General features: G+C 42.5%; 1 protein-coding gene across 15 annotated transcripts in view; it reads right to left on the bottom strand.

Moving 5' to 3' along the window:
• The window catches only part of MICAL3 (microtubule associated monooxygenase, calponin and LIM domain containing 3), a 187,029-nt gene that overhangs the window by 82,741 nt on the left and 86,782 nt on the right, over positions 1-17,506 (bottom strand). For 9 of the 15 annotated variants that reach the window (XM_016125587.2, XM_036237106.1, XM_036237110.1 and 6 more), the window contains exons 12-20: positions 15,623-15,770; positions 13,385-13,581; positions 11,754-11,866; positions 11,593-11,655; positions 10,974-11,147; positions 9,376-9,459; positions 6,124-6,222; positions 4,293-4,349; positions 1,672-1,779 (exon numbers count right to left, since the gene is read on the bottom strand). In XM_016125587.2, the coding sequence (XP_015981073.2) occupies positions 1,672-1,779; positions 4,293-4,349; positions 6,124-6,222; positions 9,376-9,459; positions 10,974-11,147; positions 11,593-11,655; positions 11,754-11,866; positions 13,385-13,581; positions 15,623-15,770 (1,043 nt within the window). The remainder of the gene's footprint in view (positions 1-1,671; positions 1,780-4,292; positions 4,350-6,123; positions 6,223-9,375; positions 9,460-10,973; positions 11,148-11,592; positions 11,656-11,753; positions 11,867-13,384; positions 13,582-15,622; positions 15,771-17,506) is intronic. The other 6 variants (XM_036237117.1, XM_016125577.2, XM_036237109.1 and 3 more) reach the window with 5 other exon arrangements.

Here is a 17,506-nt window from a genome sequence, read left to right as displayed (position 1 = left end):
GCAGCATGCAGATAGATTGCTCAGTTTTGTCTTGGGAAATCAGGATATTTCTGTTCTAGAAGGGATTATTATTTAATAGGTTGAAAAAAGATAAAAGAAAAAGTCCAACCAACTCAATCTTCTTTCTAGCAATGTTGAAGAAGTAACAGGAGGAAACTATCAAATTTCAATTGTATACCTTCCTGCTATGGAGCCCAGCTCTGAGCCTGTCTCCATGGAATGAGGTCAAAGACTTGCTGGCAATCCTTTAGAGACTCCATATCCAGGTCACCCTTCCATGTAGAGATGGCCAAGATACCTAGTTTATGTGTCACTCCTCTCATGACCTATATAGAATAAGGGTGCTACCTGCAAAGTTTGAGGAGCCTATCTCTAATTCCTACTGAGAACAGTTGTCTTGGGGATGCCAATGATCCTGGATAGGAAGTAGTTTGAATGGACAAGTATATAAGCCACATGTGGAAGAATCACTGACCTGGGTTGTTAGGGACAAATGAGAATCACTCTAGGAGGAAACTCTACGTAAACATGAGAAAACAGAAACATAAATGGGCAAACAATTCTCTAAGGTTCAGCTGGAACTGAGGAGTCGATTATATTTTCTATTTAAAAATAAGGAGATTCCCAGGATTGGTGCCATTTGCTCATTAACTTTACAGCTTATGCCCATTAGTGGTTGAGAAAAACAAGTGGCTCTTTCAGTTAAACCTTCTTTAGATTAAGGGCATTAGGAGAGCTTAGGCCTGGAATAGACAGATACCAGGCAGAGCTGAGTAGATCATTTAATAGCTCACGCCGAGGAAGCAGAAAATTTTACTTCTGTCATTGTGCACTAGATAAGTGAGAGCATGGACCAGATGTCAAATATGAGGCTGGGACTCTGAGCAAACCTTGGGTCCTCACTGTTTCAAGCCCTTCTCTCCCACCAGAAATTGGCATCCTCATTACATCTGTAATCAGCAATTATAGCCCAGGACTGCCTGCGTGCAAAGGCATTTGTCACATTCAGTTCTCAGTGATGTGATAATATTGACAAGCATCCCCCAAAGAGAAGTTCTATTAGTTTCTGGACTGAAAAGCAGATGGTTTCTTTTTCCCCCCACTCTGAAGAAATAGTCGCAATGTAGCAATCGTTGGATTTATACTATTGCCAGAACACATACACATGTTTCCACACACATACTCCATCCATAGTTTGCTACTAGCTCAAGAACAGGAAACAAACAGGAAGGTCAAAAAGACCCTCTTATCTCTATAAACTACTCTATAGCTGGATCAGATCCACTGTAAAAAAATGGTCGGGTTCATTTGTTTATACCATGGTTCATACTTTGTAACACGTATTAACATAAAGACATCTGGAGTTTAAAAAGATAATGGCTAAAATATGTTTATTATTATTTAGTTGAAATATAATGAAAATGGGTTTACTGCAACAGAATTTGATGCAACAAAAGCCAGCAGCCTCTCAAGTGTATGCTTACAGCCCTCACACAGATGGGGACACACGCACGTGTGCGCGCGCGCACACACACACACACTGACTTCCTACAGGAGATAGGCCAAAGTAAAGAATTCTGCAAAATCCCTGGGGCTAGATGGCATTTGTGTAGGTGAAGCGAGCAGAGGCTGAAGAGGAAACACAGCTTTGCCCAGTTCTGGGCCTGCTACCTGTCGGAGGGAGTCAGAGGAGGGAGAGGCGGGGTGGCTGGAGGAGCGGAGACTAAGAGAAAGCTCCCACTGGTCTACAAAAAATCGACGAGAAGGTTCAGGCTCTGGCTATAAAATACAAGATGGAGAAAGAATTAAAAGTTACACACTGACTAGGAATAAGGATTTTGGCAGTTTTAGATTCTTTTACTTTAGACCATTAACTAAATAAGAAATGTAGTAAAGAAATACTCTTAGTATCCAGAAGCATGAATGTCTCATTCAAGGCTTGCATGTAGCTTTTAGCTTGTCCTTCCCACCTGCTTCTAGGGATGCTCACACTTGAATACGGTCATCATACCTATGAGCATTCTGAAAGCCTGTCTTCCCTTGTCTGGTGCTCTTATCATACCTCATCTGCTCTGCATGGATAACGCTGCCAGCCATGAGGCAGCAGAATGCAGAGGTGATGCTCACACATATACTCTTTGCTCTGCGGAGCTCCTCACTGCCCTGGGCTGAGATTTCTCCTGGGCAGGAAAGAGGTTCCATTACCTTCTCACTCCACTAGGCTTAAAAATAGTGAATAATAGAGACAGCAAATCAAAAGTGAAGCTTCTACAGAAAGGCTAAGAATGTGGATTTTCCTCGTCCAATTGCTATTGCTCAGAGACACTCTGTTCACCAAGGAGCCAGCCAAATCCTAGCAATGATCAGGAGAAAAGTCTTGAGGCCCCAAGTCCTCTGCAGACTGCATGCAGCATATGCACAAAAGTGGGCCAGGGTCTTCCTCAGTAACGGGCCCATACAGTCCCTAGAGAGTGAGAAAGTGACACAGGGCTTTTGCAAACAATAACTGCTTAGTTTTCCTACCAAGTTCAGGGTGAAGGACTTGCAGGGTGGAGGGAAGAAGTACTGTTATGGTAAGGAGAAACCCTCTGCCCCTCCTGCTCCAAGTAGATCCACTATACCCCCTACATTAGTCCACACTAACTTCATAGCTATGAGCGGTGACGATGTGAAGTGTCACCAGCCTCTGCTACAGGTGCTCAGCTGGCTTAAGGGCCCTTAGCTCAACACTTACAGGCCCGAGGGAGTCCTAGGGGAGATCTCCATAGAGGAGTGCGCACCAGAAAGAAACAAGAGAGAAGACTGAGTGCCCCCAGGGATAGAAGAGCAGTGGAAGCTAATAGGGTGGGGAGGAGTGCGGGAGATGGTGAGGCAGAGAGCAGGTGAGTAGAGTACTCAGGTATGATTATGGGATAGTGGAAAGTATTGCAAAATAACATAAGAGTGACCCTTAAAAGCATCTAGACAGGAACCCTGCACTGAAGAATCTGGAAACTAGTCCTTTGGGAAAGTGAAAGAACTCCCTGCAAATTTTACTGCTATCTTCCCTCTTGTGCACTGCAGTCCTAGATGTCTAATAGTTTCTTCTTGCCAACCTCTCCTTTTATTCAACATACTTCCCTCCATTCTTTTTCGTTTAGATACTGTTTCAGTAAAAATCATCAGGGCCTCATTAAATATGTATTCCACAAAATGCAAGGCATTGCCTCTCTGTGAAAATACCTAGTTTTCTTTCTGAGAGGAATACAGCCTGGGGAGAAGGAAGACAGAAGCTGAGCACACACAGAGCTCATGGGAGGAAGCGGCCCCAAGAGTGAACAAAAGCAGCACTGGGCCAGGTGAGGAGCTGAAAAGGACCCTACCCTGCACCTTAGGTTGGTCTCCTCTCACTGCTCCCATGTGCCCTTGGCAGCACAGATTGCCTGCTTCTAGCTTGGTGATGGCACAAGAAGATAACCCTGTGACTAGCTTCCCAATGGATCAGAGAAGTAACTGGACTTACTGCTGAGCCATAAATGCATTTCTCAGAGAGCAAAGGCCAAAGAGAAGGTAAAATTTTTTCAAAAGACCCATGTGAAATTAGCAGCTAGAGACGATTTTTCAGTCTAGGTGCACATATATACCCACTCATGAGTCATCTTTAAGGGTAACAATAACAACCAAAAAACTTGCATAAAATAAGCAGGCTTTTAAAAATGGGTATCTCAGCTATTTATCAAATTATACAATGGCCAGGTATCATCCGTAATTAGCCCCTTCAGTTTTTCAGAGAAGACTAGCTAAAGCATTTCATATGCGCTCCCATCTTGCCATACCTTCCTTCTCCATCCTCTTTGTACTTGAGAAATCCCCACAGTGGTAAGAGCTTTGGCTCTCTCAGTATTTCTACCTCAAGGTCTCTCACTTTCAAAAGAGCTAAGCAAATGCGACCTGCTTATTGATCTAGACCCTTGCCCTATGAAGTTATACCTGATAATTAAATGCTATTCCACATTGGCACATATTTTAGAATGGGAAAGGTGGCAGACATGGAAGTCATTAGACTTTTTATAACAACACAGACTCTCAGGATCCGTATCTGCTCTGGATAGATGAATGCTCTACCGTGAATACTACTTCCAAGGTCAGCACTGTTAGCAAAAAGAATTCTGGCTCTTGGCTGGGTGACAAGAGTGTGCAAAAAGCAAGAGGAGAGGAGACCATCCCCACTTTCCCTCTGTTCCCCACCCAACCGCAGCGTGCCCCATCTGTGTGGCTCTCAGCATCCCATGCCACTACTCATGCTCTTTTACCCTCTCATGGTGGGAACTCTGCTTGCCACGGCTGTCAGCATCAAGATCCCTGTATGTCTGTTGGCAACAAAGTAGAAATTTAAGCTCCATCTAAATGCTCTATTTGGACCTACTAAGTGACAGTACCAGAAATTTAAGAGTTCATTTCAATACAAATCCCCTGTCCCCTACTGAGCCCTACCCCAAGGAACCACAATCCCATCTATATCAAATCCCATGACCCAAGGACAACTTCTTGCAAAGGCATTCTGCCCACCTGGCCTCTAATGAGGTCAATTACACAGATAAAGAACTACAGTTAGTACAAAGGTGGAACGAACATATTTCTTTCAAATGTAGCACAAGATTAAAGGCATTAAGAAGGAGGTTTAAAAGGAGCAGTGGGTTAGAAGGGTGAAGCTTTCCACAAGATATTGGAAAGGAAAGGTGGGGATATGGAAACTAGCTGAATATATGACCATTACAACAGTCCAGAGGGAACTGTAGGGTGGTAAGTGGTCCCTACTTAGGAACATGGGACAAAAGCATAATTTACTAAAGGGAGCAGTGCACAAAGACTGGAAATGTTTTCAGTAAACAGGGATATCTGTTTGGAATTGTGGGAATCTATAAGATGGGCACATGATATCTGTTGACCTGAGGAAACCACTAACACAACAATCATAATCATAGGAACAGGAAAAGCTACTCTTATCAGTCTTTGGATAACTGAGGATTCACCTTATGGCCTTATACTAGTGGAAACAGACCCAAAGCTACCACTGTGGCTACTCTTGTCCAGAGCCCATGAGCATACTGTCTCCACAGGCAGGATGAGGCCAAAGCTTAGGCTCCAGAACCATATCACTAAGATTCAGTTCCTGGATCCATCTGTATGACTTTGTATAAGTTACCTCCCTACCCTATGCCTCAGTCCCCTCATCTGTGAAATGGAGATGATAACAGTATCCAATTCGTATGGTTATTGTGAGAATTGATTAAGATCACACTTGAAAAGAACCTATAGTACCTGGGCCACAATAAAATGCTTCTAAATGTTAGCCCTTATGAAGAGACAAGGCATAGGGTAGTACTACACCTACTGTGGCTCAGTCCTTAGACCTAGGAGCACAGGCTGAGCCTTTAAAAATCAGACATATTATAAGGATTCACTTTTTAAATAGACCACCTTAGTGAAGAAATGCCTGTATGTAGATCCTACCTTTAAAATTAGTATTTTATAGGGATAGACTACAAAGGTCAACAACAAAGTCATTCTATGAATGTTTTGTGTGTGTGTGTGCGTGTGCGTGCTGGTCAAAAATGTACGCTTGCTGTCCTCATTAACATGTTTGTTTTCGAATGATCTGCCTGGAGTGTGAGTGGGGTGGATGGGAAGGGTTGGTATTTGCTGGCAGAAGTTGGATAAGTAAGAGGCAGGACTCTCAAAATCAGAAGGAAGCAAACTCATAGTGAAGTCCTATGAAAAGCATCCAAAAGTTCATCTGAACTCAACCTCCTTGGGCAGCAAGGTAAAAATGGCTGCTTTAAATGAGGATACATAAAAATATGTTGCTCTCCAGGGCTTTTGGACCTCTCAACCTAGTTTGTGATTGTACAGTTGTATTCCTATGACTAGATTAAAGCACAGGGTTTGAATGTAATATGCATGATCCTGAGATCCAATTAGGAATTTGCTCATTTGTAGCAATAAAGGTTTCTTCTGCTACAAATGGTCTATATTTTAGTGATCATTGAAAAGAGAGAATCCTGATTTGGTCTCTACCCCAGCCATCTACACAGGCAGGCAGGAAGACATAAACAGGACAATAGAGCATGCAGAGAAGGTCACCTGCTGGCCGCCACGCACCCGACAGGGAGGTGGAGCAGGGGGAGGAGAGAGTGTGATCACTTTTTTGGGGCAGGTCCGAGAACGCTCCTTTTCCCGTCGCTTTTACACCAATAGACACAAACAGAGAGAACACTGGTAAAACAATGGCCACATTTAGGCTGGTTCTAGAAGGACCAAGGGGCATTTGCCAAAAGTATCCCAGAGGCCCCCTTTCCTGCCCCCATCCTCAACAGCAAGCCACTGTACGGTCAGGGAAGGTGGCATGTCGCAGCCCGTTGCTGGCCTCTAGATTGGACTTGCACTGTTTATTATTTATTAGTTAGATGCAGCTGGTTTTGGGGTCACACTTGCAGTGTAGTACTTGCAAAATGCCAGGGATTAGGGGATTCTGCTCAGTTGGTTATATCAGAGAAGTTGGGAGACAGAAGAAATGGGCTTGGTTATAAGTAGAGAGAGAAAGGACACACAGGCCGCCATCGCGAAGGGGACGTGGAGACTCTCCCAATGGCTCACCACCTGTATACCCAACAGCAGCAGAGCAGCACTCTCCCTCAGGGCTACCTATGAGAACACTCTGCCATTGCATCCCTCTGCTCAGTCCCCTAACTCAGCACTCAAAAAGTTCTAGAAAACTACCAAGGAAATACAAGAAAGTAGAGGAAATAGGATAGAAAAATTCAACATCTTCACCACCGGAACACCACACCTATGTCCATGGATTGCCGCCCCATCCTGCCCATCTCCACTGCAATCCCTTCCTTGCAAGTCTGTCTATGGTTTAAAGAGCCCTGCAGTACTTAGGAAACAATCGCATATTCCTAGTCAGAGGAATCCTCACTTCCTCGTGCCCGGATGGCCATGTGGGGCAGGTAAAGCCTGGGAGGAGAAACAGTTCTAGAAGTTGCGGGGTTAGGGAAGCAGCTTCCCTGTCTGCTCCCACCTCACATGACAACCTACTTCCAAACGAAGGCTGGATAATGTGCCGCTTGCCTGCAGGATGCACTTCTGAGATCAAAAGGCAAAAGGGTGGGGAGGGAAGAGTCAAAGTGTTTACACAGGAAAGTAAAAAAGAGAAGACACTGGCAAGCAGTGGTGTTATTCACTTCCTCTTCATACTATGACCTAAGTTAAAACTGGTCCTGGCGCCAACTCAGCCATCACTGTTGTGCTTGCCACACCCTCCTGCCTTGATCTGAACTACTTCAGGAGAAACACAAAGTGAGTCATGATAAGGTGCCGCCAGTCAGCCCCTCATTCCTAAAGGGAGATAAAGGGGGCCAGCAGTCAAGATGAGTCAGAAGCAGGCCCTGATGCACCACTGGAGCCCCTCTATCCCTACGGTTCTATAGCATCTGGCATTGCCCTCCAATGTTCTATCTTTTAGGAGACAAATTTACAAGGCCAAGATTAATGAAACCATCCCTGCTTTAGTGATGAGAAAAAATTATATGCGAAGATAATGCATTTCACATGGATGTAAGAACTGTGACTGATAGTTCTTTCACAGCCAAGTAAATTTACAATTCCCAACTCTATACAACATGAAGCATATAACCATCTGACAGGATTTTCACTGCTCATAGTTTTTCATTTATCTACCCAGCTACTATTTCTGTCATCTCAGTGCCCACTCCATAAAACTCAGGTTTGAATTTAATGGCTCTATTCTGCTGCCTGCGTAGCCTAGAGTATTCTACTTCATTGACTATGGTCATGTATTATCCAGGTGACAAGCCAAGCTGTACATCTCCCATGTAGCACCTCACACAAGGTAGGAGGTGAGCAGATGCTTCATAAACAGGAGAAAGACAAGCAGGCCCACAAACACTAAGCTCCTGACACCCCTTCAGTACAGCCTAATCAGGCGAGGGGCTGATGTGGCAGTCTTCATGAGGACAGAGGCCTCCTTGGCTAGGCCAGGGTCCTCGGGTCGCACTTTCTGCTCCTAAGACTTCCCAGAGGCAAGCCTACCCATGGCTGTCCAGGCACATGCCACTGAGTCATCTGTTCACTCACCTACATGTATTACAACTGACCTCCCTTCCTCTTTGTTCTTCCTATCTTAGGGTACCTTTGTAAGTATCGTAAGAATATAGTTTGGGGGAACCTTAGTTTAGAGTTGACTTTCCCTATGAGCAGATACTCAACTAAAGATTACCTTTCAAAATATACCTTCCACCTAGACTTAAAGGAAAAGAGTAAGAAAATAAAATGGAAGTGAATTTCTAGTGACCAACCCCCCCCCCCCCCCCGCCCCTCACAGAGAAAGAGGCAGCTTGGCTTCTGTTATGAGTTTGGACATTGTTCCCAAGCTTCCATCTCAGCCTCATGGGCTTCGCCTTTGATGTGGCATATTATTAAAAGAAAGGTTATAAAGGAACATTTTGCCTTGAATATAATTCAAATAAAACCCAAAACTTGCCAGCACCTCCGAGCAACTGCTGTCACTCTATGGCACAAAAGGAAATTGAGGGTCAGCTCTCTTGGCTAAGAGTCTTAGCCTTAAATGATACCAAACCATGTGACAGCGAGTCCAGCTGCACTCGTTAGAGTAGGAAGCTGTCAGCGTGAAGTGGGCGAAGTACAGAAGAGGCCTTCAGTCCCTCTGATGGTTTCCTAACCAGGTGCCATTCCCCCTCTTCCTGTCCCATTCTGTATTGCTTAGGAGAAGCAGCTTTCCAGGAGATCCTATAACTACTTTAGTGACAATTTCCAAAATTAAATGTAGACAAAACATCAAGAAAATACCCATGATCATCTATATCTAGGGTCTGAAACAAACAGAAATAATAGTTCGAGATGATTTCCTGGATAACATTTTCCTACTTAACACGAAAGGCTCCACTGCCAATTCTCAGGCTTGCTGAATTCAGGGTTCTCTCTCCAATGGTCATGAGGACGTGTGTCAGCAAAAAGTCAACTTGAGACAAAGGTTGTAACAGTATAATCCCAAAGACTAGGGTACCTGAACGATTTATCACACAGCTTTAGTTAGTTCAACACCAAATTAAAAGCCCACCCTTCTAACTGGTTTCTCAAATCCCAAGGAGTTAAACAAATCATGCAATAAATCAGTATTGTTCGTTAAAACTTTTCCTTAGAGTCACAACTCAAATGAGCACAGAGATGTCCTGCCTTTGTGAGCTAGGGTTCTAAAGCACAGGCCTCAACCTTGGCTGGCTTAGGAGGAGGAGCAGGGTGGGAAGGCCCAGGGAGGCAGCACCCATTCTGGTTCCTGGGCGTTTCCTTTACCTGTTTCCACTGGGGGGTGGGAGCAGGGCAACCCTGCTCAGGTAGGCAGCAGGACGGCTGGCTGACCCCACGTTCTTGTATTGGCTGTGACACACAGGTTGGGTATGGATGGGGGAAAGGACATGGAGACAAAAGAAAATAAAATACATTAAGGTAGAAGACATAAAAAAGGTACTCATGGAGGACAGACACAAATCTGTGAACTGGAGTGGTGGCAGTGGAGCCATAAAATTAATTCTTAGAAAGTTATACTTATAAAGGTGACGAACTACTCCATCCCCCAAACCAAAAGCAAATGCAAACAATAACAAAAAAATAAAACAGAAGCTGTAATTCTCATCATTCTTTTCCTCAGCTCAATGCGCTGAGCCTAAAGTGTTAATTCTTTCCACTCAAAATGAAAGCAACCATCTCAAAGAGAACTTTCTGTAATGGAGGGCATTCTAGCCTTCCTGAAGTGGGTAGGACCTGAGGCTGTAGGAGCTGCCAGGCAACCTCAAATGTTTGCCAACAATATTATCATCTTCTCTGTGAACCATAATCAAAGACTAGATGTGAGAAGTTAATTATGGCCAAATTCAAGCAAAGTCAGTAAGTCAGTGCCCCCTCTCACCCTGTCCATAGGAACAATGACTGATGCATATGGAGAAGACAAAGAGGGAGAAAAAGAATGCAGAGGATGGACTCCCTTTCTTCTGGACTCGCTTTTAGGCCATCAGGAAGTTTTACAAGAAACTTTCAGTGAGAATTCCGAAATCTCAGCACCTCCTCTTGCAAGAAGTCTTAGTGACTTTTAGACATACAAGAGGAGAAATGAGATCAAACAAGGACATAGCTTCAAAGACTCCTATTTAGCACTCTGAGGCATGACTTAGGATGCAAGCAAGTTAGCATCCATGAAGAATCTTTAAAATGAAGATAGCCTGGGAAAATTATCTGCAACACACAAATGAAGCTTTATAACAAGAATGTTTATTACCTCTGTAGTTTATCATGAAAGGTGAGAAACAACTGAAACATCCAATAATAGAGGAAGAGTTAAGAAAAGCATGGTATATACACACACACACTGGAAGATGCTTGCAAAAATTTTTGAGCAACATGGGAATATAACCAAAGTTATATGAAAAGGGCAGAATAGAAAAGTGATATTAAGAATGGCCTCAACTACAAAAGCAAGAATACACTAAAAAAAGACTGAAAAGAACTGTAACAAAATATTAATAGAATTAGAGGTGTCTTAATTACCTTTATTATACTTCTCAGCACTTTTCGCAATACGTGTGTACTTCTTTTATAATTTAAATGTGAACATATACATATGAATAGGTAAAAAGATATAAAATTTAAAATTCCTCTGCTTATTTTTGTCGCAGATACCTCAGACATGAATGGTGAGTATAAAGCAGTGCAGAAGACACGAGGAGCCTCTGAAATGCTCATCTGCCACACTCACACAAGGGAAACGCAGACACCAATCTAGAGCCCATGAGTCCTTGGGTCTGTGACATACTCCGTGTCTCATTTAACTGAAAAGCTCCTTCCTTCCTATGTGGCCAGACCAAATGTGGATGAGCAAGATGTAAGATGGGGTTTACCTGTCTCCTCAGGCCAGTGGACTGTGGGGGTGCGTTCTCTTCGAATTTGGCCAGCAGCTGGGTTGCCATGTATTTCACTTTGTTCTGGTTGCCAAGAGCCACATCCATCCTCCTGTCCGTCAGAGTGCTCACCAGCGTGGGCCTTCCTCCTCTGCAGCCCCGGGGCACTTCCTCCTAATGAATATTGATACCCCCCAAACCAGCCTCTGTTAGAGAAGCCCCCAAATGCCCTTCCTTCAAAGAAAAAGTACAGCCAGGGCCTGACATAGTGGCTGGTATTTCTGACTTAGGTTGAGCTCAACAACTCTTCAAAGTTCTAATCTCAGGATGGAGTATAAAAAGGTACTCAGACTTTTGTTGGTGGTGTCATATCCCAAGAGAGCCATTGCCCTTTGCCAGATGTGTGATTCCAAAGAGACAGGAAAGTCCTGGTGCACATGTGTGTTTGTTCCCTTGGCTGCTCTCCAAAAAATTAAACAAAGGCAAAAGCATCTGCCCACAAAAATTCTCATAAAAGATGAATATGAAAAGATCTAAGAAAACTAATTAGGAAATTAAAGATTTCGGACAAAAAGAGCAATTCAGTATAATCTTCTAGCAAATCTCAGAGAATTCTCACCTCTTCCGATTGACTGGTTTTTCTCCTTTTTCCAGCACCATCCAAGTCCTTTTCTTTTTTATCCTATACCAAGAGAGGAGAGAGACTGCATTATTCTAGTTACTACACCTTGCCATTAGGTTTGCAGCTGGTTAAGGAAAAAAAACCACTCTTCTATTCACCTTGGGAGAACGCTTCCGAGAGATGGTCTGCCCAAGTTTGCTTAGGAAGGAGATGGGGGATTTGGTGCTGGCTATCAAGACTACTTTCTCCTCAGCATTCAGGTCCAAGGCATCTGTGAACAGAAAGTAATGTTCAAGGACAGTGTTGGAAGAGGCCTCAATGTAGTGACCAGAACTACACTCCTTGCAGATGTCTCCTGGAACCTCACAAAGCTTTAAAGGTTCATGTGCTCTGAAAAAAGCATGAGGAACCGAGAAGGAAATTTCACAAAGAAAATGCCTACTTAGTTTGGATTTGAGCCTTCTCTTTTCCATCCACGTAAATAACACCAACTCTTTCCCAATCCAATTCAGTCACAAAAACTACTGCTTTTGCCTTTCGAAAGTTGAAATCCATCTGTGATTGTTAGTTACAGAGGAGTGATGAAGCCCTCATTCTTATGATAAGAAAATTTCAGAGCAGAGAACACGAGGGAGGTCGTGCAGCTTCAAGTCATTGGTTCTGGTGTATGCAGACGCCATGCACATAGCTGCACACTAAGGGGAGCTCTCCCTGAATGTATAATACTAATGTAGAGTTATGGATTTCTGTAGTTAAAACTGTATATCTAATAAAAAAAAAAGCCACGGACATTTATGAGAGTACATAGGCTGTAAGACACTGAAGAATCACAAACTGTGGATGCCAATGTTTTATTAGTAACGATATTCATTTTAAAAATAATAATTGAAACTAACACTATATTAACATTTATTATGTGCTTCCATTTGACATTCTTCTTAGCATATCATAATCTAATTTTATATATATATATATATATATATATTCTCCAACTTACAGATTGGGAAACTGAGGCACAGGAAGATTGAGTAACTAACTTAAGGTTGAACAGGTGGAAGTACTGGGACATAAACCCAGGCTGGGCACCATGGTTAACACTCTTAAGCATTACGCTTTATTTACTCCAAGAGAAACATTTTTTTTTTTTTTTTGGTAGCACATTGACAGGCTGAGAGTCAAGGAAAGATTTTTGGAAAATGTTAAAAGGTAGGAAAGAAAGAGAACCCAGAGAAGGAACAGTTATAGAAAAAAGAGAATGAGGCCAGTCCAGTGCAAGTTCACAGAAGCCAAGGAGAAGGGTCTTTCAAGAAAAAAGACATCATTCCATAGCACTGAATAATGCAAAAAAGCCAAGTGCAAAAGAGATGAGAAACAACTGAAGAACGTGGATTTGGTGATTCTAAATGACTGTGGAAAACAATCTGGCAGAGCAGTAATGACCAAAGCCTGATTGCAAAGTGTTACAAAGTTCAGGCAGTGAGGAAGTAGTGCATAAACCACTTTTCCAAAAAGGCTGGTTCTGTGAGAAAGGGTATGAGAAGGTGGTGGAGTTAAGGAAAACATTTTGGATAGGAATAATTTTTGCACATTTATAGATAGTGAGAAAGATTTGAGAAACAATGAGTGTTTGAGAACACAACAATAGAGAAGGGAAAAATAATGGGGCAAAGTTCCAGGGACTTACCCTGATAGCTGACCAGTAAAAAAAGAGTAAGCACGACTTGCTTTTGGGGGTACTGATGAAGGACACAGTTAGAAAGAAAGAAACACCAGCAGCCGCAGCCCTTACCGCTGGAAGGGAGTGAGTCCTTGAACATCTCGTAGAACTGGGTCAGGTACATCACCATGGACAGCTTGTCAGGCTCCCCGACCGAGGCCATCTCTTTGCCTGTCATGATGGGAGAAATGCCCAGTTCCTTCTCAGCAATATCAAAGGCCAGTTGGTTATTCTTCTCCACATTTTGCTCATCCAAAGAATCAAAATCTCTGAGAAATAGGATGAAGAAAACATATCAAGATGGGTGCTTGCCCCCACACCAGAAAACAGTATCATAGAGTCACCATCTTTTCTTGGTCATTCAGCTAAAATCCTGTGGGCAGTGCCTCACTGAAATCTGAGGGCAAAACTGAAATGCAAATCACCCTCAAGAAGAAAGAATGATTAAAGATCTACCCATTAAGGAAAAAAAGAGGAGGAAAGTTAAAAAAAAAACTACCCTCATTTTTCTAAGAACATAAATTTCTTACTGAAATTTAAGTTCAAGGTCAGGAACTACCTTTAATATATATTCTCTTGCATCTTGGGTGTAACCTGTACGTATTAAGCTAATGTTCAATAATGATAAAAGTCCTATTTGGGTCAGACTGCTTCTAAAGGCCTGGGACTACTACCCACAGTATCCTTCGGACATCACAAGCTGTTGATGTACTAAATTAGCTCTGATAAATCTTGCTCAGCCTTCTACTTGGAAAGGAAATTCCAAAACTTTCCTCAAAAGATTTTTCGATTCCTAAATTTCTTTAGTTTTCCCAAGTATTTAGATTAACAAACATTTACCACTGTGTTTCAAGTTTCTTGTTATTCAATCAAGCAAAGACTGAGAGCATTCTTTTTTAGGTGATTTAAGATTAACTGGACAGGCCTTACTTTAACTACTGACTCCACAGCAGTTTTTCATTTGTTTAAATTTCCTCTCTCTGTAGAGTAAGGAGGCCTCATCCTGAATGAAGTCACTATAGTCTAAACAGTACCAATACCTACGTACTGCTTTGCATTGTTACCAGAAAATCTCCTAGACCTTCTCCAGGCAGCCTTCAGTCCATTCTAACAGGGCTGTGGTTCCCTTGCTCCACACTCACCCCTCCACCTCACCTGCCAGGTTCTCTTCAGTTACTTCTGCCTTCATCCTTTTTTTCCCCTGCCTTTCCTTGGGAATAGAAATGAGTCACCTGGCCCTTCTTCTAAAGCCGTTCTATGCCATTCTCACAATCTTTCTCAAGCTGCTCTCTCATCATTCCCAGCCCCTTTTTTTGGTGGGGTGAGCTGACGCTACTGTCACTTATTTTTCACCAACTAAGCATGAACTGAGGGAAAGGAACATGGGGGTCACTTACCTTTAGCCAGGCCAATCAGAAATCCCCATTCCTAAACCACACTATGCAAGGCTGTTTTGACAGCTCTTGCCTCATTAACTTATAACCTAATATAAACAGGAACAGTCTTTTAGCATTCCTTAAGTGATCATTAAAACAAAACAAACCCACAAAAATTGGGCCCTTAAGTGGACCTAGTGATAAAAGGACAAGCAGCCAAAATAATTCAACATGTTCTGCTTCTCTTTCCAAATATTCTTGTTGGGCTCCACAGTAAGAAATGCCCAAGGGAGAAATTTGAGAGCACTGGTCACTGCAGTTGACCTGGGGTCATCCTATTGTACTGATTCTGCACTTAGGTGAGTAAAGAATGACCAAAAGAGATGTTACTGGTATAGGTGAGTGAGGCAACCTAAGTTTTGTAGGCTTGACAGAGTATATTTGCAGAAAGTGGAGTCTTAACAAAGAGATAATACCAATTAACTATCATAAATTGGGTAAGTATTCATTGTTTTCTGTTATGTTGGTAGTGACATCTGCCTTCAGCCAGACAAATGTTCTGGCCAGGTTTTCCTTATGACCAATGCATTTGAGAGAGAGTTGGCTGAAAGAATTCAACCTGCAGCCAATAAACAGTTTTCCTTTGTGTGAAGTTAACAGGCCCCAGGTGGGTGCTAAAACGAGCTTTTGACCTTCAGAATGCTGATTTTAAAAACTCAGCTAATCATTTCTGGCTTATCTATATAATGCTTGATATTCAGAGTTTTAAATATAACGAAATCAAAATTAATCACTGCTTTCTAGAGAATCTTACTATTCTCATTTTACTATTCTCATTCTAGGAAAAAAGAACAAAATTTGGCTACTTGATAGTAGGGTTCTCTGAGCTCCTTAGGGAATATAAAATGAAACACAACGTTTGGTCATGACTCACATCAGATCAGGGCGGTATCTATGGATGATCGCGCACAGGGCCAGGCCACTTTTCCAAGACATAGTGAGATCTGTCACATTGACCCCTGCGTAGCCATCTGTTTGCCTTTGGCACCAACCCAGCAGTTTGCTTGAACGAGCTACAGACTCTAAAACAACAAAATAATTATTAACGGAAGTGTGGTCACCTAGAGGATTAATATGAGATACTCTTTGTAGTATACATACCCAGTTTGAAAAATTACTGAAGGTAGGGATAACATAGTTGTTACTGGTTTTCAGTGCAATTTTAGGTAGATGAGAAGCTACCAATTTACCCAGACTCTGAGGTCAGTGGCCATCCTCCCAACGGAATGATAACTCACGGTGGGGGTGGTCTGGACCTACTCCTGCTCCTGCCCTTTGTCCTTGCAGCACTCCTGAATGCTGCCTGAGATGGGAAAGCGCCATCTACTGAGCTGTTGCCTCACTGGCCACAGTTCTATTTCCCTGGAGAGTTGCTAGGCAACTAGCTGGCTGAGGAAGCTCCTACCCTTCAAAGTTAACACTGGAAGGATTAAAGTAGAAAAGGTTCCATTCTATCTAGCAGCATATTAAAATAAACCAATAGTACATGAAGCCTTGCTCTTACACTTTCCAAGGTACGAGCAATTTGCCAAGTGCAGAAGCTGCAGGTCTACACTGGCAAGGCCAAGGACCCTAGACCAGAATAATTCCTCAGGCCAAGCTTGGCGCTCTGTATTATAAATGATTAAATCTTGGGTGAATATGTAAACACATACACTTGAATGTTTCCCAGTTCACATGTTGTCCAAAACATAAAGAGCCTTTTAAAAAAATCTGTTTTTCTTAATTGTATTAGAAGAGCTCTGATATGGAGCATTTAGAAGAATCTGTAAACTCTTGCGTCCAAGAAAGTCTGTTCTTTACTATATAGAGCTGAAAATATGTAAACTTATACTAAATCATATAGTGATTTGTGAACATGATGAGATAAAAATCACATATAAAAATTCTGTTTAAGTCTTTCGATCCAGTATGTGTTGGGTGACTTCAATATTCCAAGCTCTAAGATAACAGTGAACAATAACATACTCTCTGCTTTCAAGATGACACCCAGTGGATAAGGACGAAACGCTTCCAACGCCTGATGGCTGTCACATCCGCCTGGATATCCCAATAGCATGTCAAAATCAAAATGTCCAAAACAGAATTCAAACCTTCGTGCCTTCCCATTTCCTTGTTCAGACTGATGGCAGCACCATCCACAACTAACTCTTGACCCCATAGTGCAACCAAACTGCCAATGCCCATGGACCCTGCCTCCTTAATATTCTCTCTCACACATAATTAATCATGGCAATGACAAAATGGCTACCATTTTGACCATCCAGTATATGCCAAGTGTCGTGATAGATAAGCTATGCATGTCACAGAATCTTCATGACCATAATACGAGGTAGGTGTTTGTTACTCCCATTTCACAGACAAGGAACCAAAGTTCGGAGATGCTAGATAACCTTTTCAAGCCCAGTCACTTCACAAATGGCAAATCTCTGCTGGGACCCAGTGGTGCCTGGCCCCAAAGTCAAAGTTCTTCTAATTATGTTCCACTGTCTTTGTCTTCTTTCTTCTCCATCCTCAACATCAATACCAGATTTAGGCCTTTACAACTGTTAGCTTGACTATTGCAATGGCTTCCCCTTCTTCCTCCCATCTTACATGTACAGATACACTCATGTCATACTCCTTTAAAACAAATCTTTAGGGGCCCTTCCATACCCCAAGAATATGGAATGGCTTTTTTCTTTATCACTGCATCCTAGCAATATCATAATACTCAGCTAAAATGCTACTGCTTCTTCCATAAAGTCTTCTTCCAAAA

The sequence above is a fragment of the Rousettus aegyptiacus genome, unplaced genomic scaffold, assembly GCF_014176215.1.
Source record: "Rousettus aegyptiacus isolate mRouAeg1 unplaced genomic scaffold, mRouAeg1.p scaffold_m13_p_2, whole genome shotgun sequence".
NCBI lineage: Eukaryota > Metazoa > Chordata > Mammalia > Chiroptera > Pteropodidae > Rousettus > Rousettus aegyptiacus.
The sequence above is the reverse complement of the archived record's forward strand: the minus strand, read 5'-3'. Positions and strand labels throughout refer to the sequence as shown.